We start from the raw sequence: 9939 nt of genomic DNA on the forward strand, positions 1-9939 counted from the left end.
GCTCCCCAAGGTGATGTACTTAGTCTGATGAATCCTTTGTCTAACAGCTCTTGCAATTGGGTCTTGAGCTTCTTTAGTTCTGCAGGGGCCATTCGATACGGTGCCATGGAGATTGGTGCTGTTCCCGGTTGGAGTTCTATAGAGAAGTCTATCTCTCTTTGAGGTGGTAAACCCGAAAGTTCTTCAAGGAAAACATTGGCGTACTCGCAAACGATGTGCGGTAATCCCAATTCCATCCGGTCGGTTTCTTCCATTTGGAGACTAGCTAGCCATCCAAACAGTTGGTTCTGCCACCTAGATCTCTTCATCGTTGAACTTGTTGTTTGTCTATCCCCCTTAAATTGGAAACGAGTTCCTTCAGAGGTATGAGCCGTCACCGTCTTCTGATAGCAGTCTATGACCGCTCGGTGAGCTGATAGCCAGTCCATTCCAAGGATTACGTCGAAATCTGCTATGTCAATCACCCTTAGGTCGCATGTCAGACGCAGGTTGGCTATTTCTATCTCGCACCCTCTACATGCTAGATTAACAGCTATACTCCCCCCCAACGGCAATTTGACTTTCATACTCGTACTTAGGGGTTCTATTTCTAGTGTTAGAGCAGTTACGCAAGCAGAAGATATAAACGAATGCGATGTTCCAGAGTCAAACAATGCTTGTACGCAAGTACTATACAATAATAGCGTACCTTGGATCACAGAGGGATCCTGTTCCTACTCCTGCTCCTCAGTCTGTAATGCAAAGATGCGTCCTCCAGTGCCTTGCTGGGTTCCGGCGGGCTGCTTCCCCTTGTTTTGCCCATTCAGCTGCTGCGATGGGCCTCCTGGGTTTTGTTTCCCAAATCCGGCCTGTCCCGGCTGTTGAGCTTTTTGGCTTCCAAAACCTTCAGTTCTCTCCTTCTGGGGTTGGGGGCATTTACATTTGTAGTGGCCCATAGCCTGACAGTTGAAGCACTGAACTGTTGCTATGTTTCTGCTGCCCCTCTGCGGTTCGCCACGTCCTGGTGCAGCAGTCTTCCAAGGTTGGTTGTTTTACGACGGGGTGAAGGGTTTGGTAGGGTCCACGATTGTTGTTGGAAGGTTGAGTTCGGATAGGTCCGCCACTGTTGCCTGTCGCCTTCCTCCATCGGGTTTTGAAGTCATTCTCTTCACTCTCCATTCGAAGAGCACACTTCACAACACCGGTATAGGTGGGAAAAGTCTGAGCTACCACAGCCCTTCTAGCAGTGGTCAGCCCCCACTCAAACCTTCTCGCTTTCTTGTCCTCGGTTGCAATGGTAGTTTGGGCGTAGCGGGACAGTTCTTTAAACTTGGCTGCGTATTGAATGATGGTCATCGTTCCTTGTTTCAGGTTTAGGAGCTCTTGTTCCTTGGCCAAACGAAGAGGCATGGGAAAGTACTTATCGAGAAATAGGGTTTCGAACTCGGCAAATGTCATGGTGGCTATGGCACGGGTTGCCTCCATTAGATCCCACCAATAACGGGCTTCTCCTTTCAGTTGGTATGTGGCTAAGGCTACACGATCTCCATCTCGGTTAATCTCCAAGGTGTCCAAGATCACATTGACTTCTTTCAGCCATGTTTCAGCCATGGTGGGGTTGGTATCCCCGTTGAAGGTCAGAGGTTGGCGTTTGCAAAATTCGTTCATCGCTCAAGTTCGGGTCATAGGTTCATCATCACGGTTTTGGTTTCGGCGGTTGGCGTTTAAGGCTGTTACGAGCGCTTGCATGATTTGAGCTAGGTCGGAGTTGGGGTTAGAGGATTCACCGTTCTCATAACCTAGTCCACTGCGTCGGTTCACCATCCACGAGTAAAAATTGAAAGGGGGAGTTTTAGTCTACTTAACAATTTTCCTTTTGTAAACGCAATTATCATATAATATGCAACCGTACTTCTTAAAACAAGGCAAGCTTCTCATAGATAAACAGAATATTACAATCATAAGCATAGAGTTCTACTATAAGACAATAAGATAAGATTCCTAATACAAGTTGAAACGATCCTACCATTCCTACTACATGGTCCTTCTAGCCCTAGTGCTCACAAGGGCAACTCAAGCTATCAGAATCTTATTCTAATACTACTACTCTACTGACGAGGTGGAATCAGTCCGAAAAACTCTCTCAACTGCTCCATCCATTCCTTCTCTCTTATTTCGTGCCAACGCTCCCCTTCTTGGCGAATCTTCTCTACTAGCTCCCTAAGCTGTGGGTCCTGAGGGTCAACTGCCATGTGCTGATCCTCATTGGTAAAGGGTGTCATCACAACTAGCTCATATAGCTGGTCACCGGTCTCGAGGTCGCGGACTCCCAGGTGGGGTATGGGAATGAGGCTCTCGGGTGCTAGCAAGGTCTTGTAATATAACAGATCTGCTACTATGATTAGGGCAGCAAAGGTGCGGCTATCTATATCTACAATAAAGAAAAATTATATATTAGACTTAACGGTGTACGGAGTAGACTGAATGTAAATAAATACAAGTACACATAAGCAGTGATCATATGCAAAAAGGAAAATACAAGTTTTTCATTAATGAAACAAGTACATCATAGATGGCTTATATTAGCCTAAACTTCCTACTGCATCTTGATTACAACAAAAGGTCCAACCACACGCTAAGTTTTTCCTAAGTCTAGAAGATGTCCGGAAATTCGACTCTATATGCGCCTATGTCGGTCTCGAAAGGTGGTGGGGGTACATCTCCAGAGTCAGCGATTATGTCCATGAAGTCGGGCATGGCCCACTCTGTTGGTTCTAATTCATAAATCAATATTTCCTCATCATCCGATTCCCAGCCCATTGGTTCCTCCTTGGGAAACTCTTCGGGATCTTCTTCCTCGGAATCTTCTTCGGGATCCTCATCAACTTCCTTAATCATGTTATCGGGGGGTGCTATTGGAACTAGGGCGGGGGCTGCTTCGGGGTTGTTCTTCTCAATTAGAAATTCCACATCATTGGGGGTGCTATTTGGACTCGGACGAGTACTACTTCGGCATCATCCTCCTCCTCGGGAAGTATGATGGTGCCATGTTCTTGGTAGTAGTCATGAGTGTAGGGGAAGGCATAGGGAAAGTAAGGATCTCCCATTAGTTGGTTCGTCATTGACCTTAAGGTACTTGCAAGATAGTGAGCTTCAACTAGCAGGTTGGCTTGATAGAGATTTGGTTGGTTCACTTACAAGGAAAAGTTTAATCTCAATTAGTAACGTTTTTAGATAAAGGTTTACTAACATTAAGAAAACTTTCGAGTTTCTAAGTTCTACATTCGATCCTTGATTTAAGTCATCATCCAATTGTTCGGGAATTTCCAGCTCGGTGGTACTGCCAATTTCCTATGCTTTTCTTCAATCCGAAGATTATTTCGTCAGAATTCCACCCAATTTGGGATGGTAAACTTAAACTCAATTCACGTTTGTGCAACGGTCAAGCTATCTTATGGTTCTACCCATTCTACCCATGGTCGAGGTTTTGAACCTAAAGCTTTGATACCAAGTTGTAAAGCCCTCAATTTTGGGTACGTTAATAAGACATTTTATTACAAAAACAAAGTGAGTCTGGCTCATTATTACATCACAAAGTCTCACAATAGTACTTTTATCCAACAGGGGAGGGAATTAGGGTTCTTAACTACTGCTCCGCCTGCTCTTCCATCCTAGCAAGCTCCTCGGCTCCGAAAGCCTCCAAAGTGTACAGCTCACCTTGTTCATCTATGAGGTCTAACACATTATACCGGCGTCGCCACTAATATAATATGTCAGGATCACTAAAAGGTAACACCATGAGCTACAATGCTCAATAGAATAACCCATACCCACTAACTCTTATCTTATGAACATTAGATCATAAATACTAACGATTTTCACATAGAACATGCATACCTAACACGACAATTAACAATGTCACATCAGCATTCATTATTCAACTAGCGTTGGTGTCCAAGATTCTCTGGGTTTCTCCTATGCGACTCGTCGTAAACTGTGTCATCATTTTTCATTTCTCATAAACCATATCATCATTTCAAAAAAAATCATTGTAACACACCTAACCTCGCTTCTGCCGTTTCGGTCTCCCGAGTATCCTCACAATGGTTCCGCCGTACCGGGTTCCCATTGGCACACTTTGCATTGGCTCCTCTCCGCGGATAACCAAGCCACACACCTAACCTCGGTTCCGCCGTTCCGGTCTCCCGAGTATCGTTACAATGGTTCCGCCGCACCGGATTTCCATTGGCACACAAAACACACACCACACAATAGGCTACCACGTCTGGCCACATTGCGGTTTTTAAAACATTTCACCTTTTCAAAATATGCCTTTTCGTTAACACACTCTAGGTGTCATGTTTCTAATTTCTCGATTTTCGTGTCTCGTTTTCATGCATTGACTCTGCGGTAGGACTTTATATGTAATCATAAATCATTCATTGTAATCTTGAAACTAAACTAACAAGATCATCCAACTTATTATTATATCATAAGTAATACAAGTAATTCATGTAAGCATGTTCATAACCCTTTTAAAGATCAAAATCCGAATACTTCCGGTCAAGCAATAATATTCCAATCTTTTAAAATCCATACTTTCTTCCTTTGTGTAAAGTTCTAAACAACATATGTTTAATGGAGTAACAATCGATTAAAAATAAGTCGTTGCCTATCATGCAATCCAAACACAAGATAGATAACCTTATCTACTTAGACATATTCCATGTTATACTTTGAACTAAAGAGTAAAGACATTCAACTTTTTAACATACGGTTCTATATGTAGAGTTAGGGGACAAGGGATTCTACCTCTCTTCTTGGCGGTTGGTCGGTTTTGAGAATAGGTCGTCGGTTTTGTGAATCGGCGGCGTAACGGCTCCGAAGTGCTTCGAAAGGAAGTGAGATGGATTTTCTCTTCCTAGAAACAACTTTGCTAACTAAACTAGGCTAATTTAAAGATCTAGGGATGGTTTTTGCAATGGTATGGTGGTAGCTCTCAAGAACTTCAAGGAAACTCAAGAAACTTGAACTTTGGAACTTGGAAAGCTTAGAAATTCTAGAGAGAAGTTGGAGCAATGAGTGAAGGTGTGAGTTTAAGTTTTGAATAACCTTGCTATTTATAGGCCAAGGCTCCTCTCTCCCTCTCTCTCATCCGAATTCTCTCTCTCTCTCTCTCTCTCTCTCTCTCTCTCTCTCTCTCTCTCTCTATATATATATATATATATATATATATATATATATATATATATATATATATATATATATATATATATATCTCACTTTTTTTTTCTTTTGTCAAGCTTGATTGAAAGCTTGATAGGTTAGGTCATGGTTTGCTTGTACAACTCCTACCTAGTTCTTAGGCATGCAAGGCTAGATTTGGTACTTTGGATTGGATTGGATTATGGAAAGATTGGTGGAGGAAAGGAGGGGTTGTACAAAGTTTAAAATTGGTAAATGTACAAATAAGGACAATGGGAGATAGATTTGCTTGGAAAGTATACAACCATATATGGAAAAGATCATGGAAGATCAAGTCAAGGTACAACCAAATCTCCCTCTCTTCTTCTCTCTTTCTCTCTCTCTCGGCCACTCTCCCTCCCTCTCTCTCTCTCTCTCTCTCTCTCTCTCTCTCTCTCTCTCTCTCTCTCTCTCTCTTAGCACTAGTACATATATATATACACACACACACTTCTATGTACAAGTAAACATATATATAGAAATGTACTTAAGGTACTATGTGATCTAATGGGATTTCAAAGCCAAGATTTTCCTATTAAACTATTCTAATAAACACAAGTGTACTTTTGTAATAATATAAGTACATATATATATAAGTCCAAGTACACACACACACACACACATGTACATATATTTATATAGTCCCCTTCTCCTAAGGACCACCTTAACTTAATAAAATAAGGACCTCCCTTTTCCCAAAGAATTTCGATGATCCAAGCCGCTCAATGTGTTCAGAACGTGATTTTAAAGATACTCGCGAGAAATCAGCAAAAAAAAAATGATCGAAAAGGCTTCATTCGAGCAGTTTTTGTTTATTTTTTATCAAATGGTTCAAATAAAAACTGCTCGGATGAAGCCCTTCCCGGTCATTTTTTTTTGCTGATTCCTCTAGAGTACTCTTAAAATCACGTTTTGAACACATTGAGCGGCTCGGATCATCGAAATTCGAACGGAAAATGGGAGGAATGGAGAGGTCCTTATTTTCCTTATTTGAAAATGACTGAATATATATATATATATATATATATATATATATATATATATATATATATTAGTGTGTACCATGCAATCTAGGTAGATTTCCAAATCAAAATTCTTTATTAAAATAGTCCAAATTGGCACATGTTCTTATTATAATATTGTACTAGTGTACTTAGGAAATCTAGGGTATTAAATCTATAAGGTACATACACACACACACACACACACACACATATATATATATATAAGTATATCATTATATGGGCAATCTAAGAAATGATTTATTTAATAGACCCTAGTATTTGTTGGTAAGACTAACTCTATTATCCAATGGGTAATAGTCTTCCTAGTAGTTATTGACCAATGGATAAAAAGGTGGGGTACTATATATATTAGAATAATATCATATGTCCTTTAGGCATGTGTATATATAACTATATATGGGTATTTTAACAAAATCTAGTAAATACTTTTGGTAGGAAATCTAGGTTTTCTATTGTCCAATGGATAAAGATTTTCTTAACATTTATCGTCCAATGGGTAATGGTTAAAAGGTAACTAAATGGATTAGTAGATAGGTTTCTCCAACTAATTGGTTAGAATCTAACTATACTTGTCAAGAAGAATCTATAGCCAATAAATATAATTTAGCAGTCTCAAATCTAATCATGACTGATTATTAGAAATTAACGAGAAAATTATAAAGCCAACCAAGAGAAATTAGAGAATTTTGAATAAACAACGAGATTTTATTTATTAAAAATCGGAGTTGTTACAGTTTTAGTTCTCTCTCTAGGAGAGATCTCCATTGTTGTTCAAGCTTAATTTCTTAAGAACTCAAGTAAGTTTAGTTCGTACGTTAATTTTCCGTTTGTTAATGTTGTAGCTACTTGTTGGATTTTCGTTAATATCAAGTTTATTTACGTTTTTATCAGTTAATCATGTTTTCATTTCCTAGCATAATTTCTAGTCTTTTCAATATGTGTGAGTAGTATTGTGGTTAAGTCTCGGGTTACTCTTTCCTAATGATTTAGGTGGTTATTTGGTTCTCGAATCTTCGGGTTTAAAATCATGGTTTTAGGAATTTAATTAACCTAGCCATTTTGGTCTAATCGAGGGGTGTTAACTCCTTGATATGTCGTTTAGTTAAGCGGTCTTGGCAAGCGACATATCGAGGGCTCGTGACCTTCTACGTGTTAGATACATTAGCAAAAATAAGTTAGTTTAGTTTCGTTTAATCACATCTCTTGATAAACGAAGTTTTTTAAAGCTAAATCTTTCGGGCGTGAGCATGCGGTCGTGACTCTCGCTTGAGTTATAATTGAGAACCGGTAGCGGCCTTTGGCAAGGGATAAACGATCCCTAAACTTGCCTCTTTTAGTTCATAAAGTACATTTCTAGTCTTTTTCCTTAGTATTTCCACTTTCAATGCAAAACCAAGTTGGCCGTCTTAAACGCCACAATCCATCATATAAAATCTACATTCCGAATAAGCTGTTTTCGATTCTCTATGGGTACGATCCCGGACTTTCCGGTTATTATGCTACCGATGATCTAACCCTATGTTTGGGGTTTCCAACCTTATATTAGAAGGCGAGGTTGCGGAGCTAAGCAGATACCTCAGGGGGTCTAAGTGAAATTTGCCCTTTATATTTTTACGTTTAACTTAGTTTTCTCTAATGATCATTTTTGAAATCAAAATAAGAGAAAACTCACTTATACTTGTGAGTAAGTAGACAATATCGATCAACAAAACAAAACAAACCAGGCGCAATAATTTTAAACCAAAATAGATATCTTTACTTTATAGACTTTTGTATAAAAACTTTTCTGGACCTAATTGAAAAACCCTAGCTTGCCTAGATTTATAGATTTGCTATGTATTGGTCTCTTTCGATAATTAATCCACAATCAATAACTAGACCAATAGCACAATGGAAAACAACCAATCGAAGAACAATCAAAAGAGGTAAGGTTTACGTGAAAAACCCCAATACGGGTAAAAACTATGGGAATGAATTATGCATTAAAAATGTTGTACGATTACAAGAAGTCTTACTCGGTGTTTGTGTATCCTCATCACGAATCCTAAGATCTATTTGTCGAATCTACGTTCATTGTACCTCTGCGTGATCGCCGCATCTTGAATCCGAAAGCCTTCCAAACGAATTGTCTTTCGAACTCCACGAAAGGACCTTACTTAGAGATTGATTGTTGATGTAGAAAACCCCTCAAAGATGATCTTTTAGCACAAATTGTCCATAGACCTTCAATAATTTTTCGAGATCCTCAAACCCTAACCACCGCAACTGTTTTTATACGAAATACATGAGTTCTAGAGCTAAAACGGAGCTCGTCACATTTTTTGGCCTAATAGAATCCACCCAGTTAAAAAAAAAAAGACTTTTGCTTGAGCGAAACTATTTTGCTTGAGCAAAAATAAATACGCCCATTTGAGATTTCTTTCCACAATCTAGTATAGATGCTGTAGAAATTAATTAAATAAACGTACAAATCGATAATAAAGAATACACATGTTATCACTTCCTCTTCTTCTTTCTTTCTTTCTTTCCTTTCTTTCTTTCTTTTTTTATTTATTTATACCTTTCCTGCTTCTTTCATAAATATATCTACAAACGGAGGATCCAAAAAACTTCGGTGGAGAGAGTCCTAAAACTTGAACTTGAAAACCTCATGTGCATTCAATTTTACTGAGAGTAAGCGCTCTACCAAATTGAATGAATGAAAATGATATGCTCCCCCTTAGATGTCAATTCCGATTAAATAAGAACGAAGGGTTGGCCGGGTGTCAAGGCTTCAGGCTTGGGACGTAAAGGTTTGCTCTCTTCTGATTTCAGTTTCAAACATCTCAGGTGTTATAAATTCTTTTGGGGTCAGTACATATGACTTTAATTGGGCTCTTCGCAAATGGGCATGGAATTGGACCTCCATGATTAGTTAAGGTGTGAGTAAGCTGGCCCAGATACCTGAGTTATCAAAAAAATTCTCGATAAATAAGGTGATTGGGTTATTCAAGAAATGAAGAAATGGGTGCAGAACTATTTTTGGATTTTGAAAGAGACGTTTCAACTGAAAATTTCCTCATGAACATGGAAGAATTCAATGCAAATCCGTGAACACGGAGGAAAAAATTCCAAACCTCGAGCCACTGGAAGATTTGTCCATTGCGTCCATCAACTTCAGAGTCGCGGAATCATTCGAGGTGCATGTGGACATTTAAAAAAAAAAAATTGTATCATCCACGATTACATTTGAAATTTACTTTTTTCTCGACAATGGGAGCCTTCACTTCTAGTGGGTAGACCGATATTAGCTCTAGCTCTAGCGTTGGGGCCATGATGTACATGGGGGGCCATATGCAGAGCCTATTGGGGGCCACAATTGCTTGCTACGAGTCTACGACTATCAAATGTGCGCCATTCCGAGATCGAAAGTTTGCTTCGAACCATTCTCTTTGATGAGTTTAGACCAGTAAAGTAAATTGATTATCCATTTATGTGAAAAGTTAAGTTGAATAAACAGAAATAACTTTGTGATCGAATTAGTTGGTCTTTCAAAAATAATTGGCACGCATATTTAATTTGACATTAGTCTTTTAAGGTAATTTCTCTGGTTGACTTGATATTTATAAAGATATTCTGGTGATCGAATTCTACAATTAGAATGGTTAAGAACATAATTTTGGCCTTGGGATGAGACCTACTTTGTGGGATC

At 39.2% G+C, this 9939-nt stretch overlaps 1 protein-coding gene across 1 annotated transcript; it reads right to left on the reverse strand.

The window, feature by feature from the left end:
• Nucleotides 1-713: 713 nt before the first annotated feature.
• Nucleotides 714-1647, reverse strand: LOC131302964 (uncharacterized). The gene is made up of 2 exons (XM_058329754.1): nucleotides 1110-1647; nucleotides 714-1000 (listed from the first exon to the last, which is right to left on the reverse strand). The coding sequence occupies exons 1-2, from the start codon at nucleotides 1645-1647 to the stop codon at nucleotides 714-716; spliced, it is 825 nt and encodes a 274-aa protein (XP_058185737.1).
• Nucleotides 1648-9939: the final 8292 nt, after the last annotated feature.

Source organism: Rhododendron vialii, chromosome 10a (assembly GCF_030253575.1).
Source record: "Rhododendron vialii isolate Sample 1 chromosome 10a, ASM3025357v1".
NCBI classification, from domain to species: domain Eukaryota; kingdom Viridiplantae; phylum Streptophyta; class Magnoliopsida; order Ericales; family Ericaceae; genus Rhododendron; species Rhododendron vialii.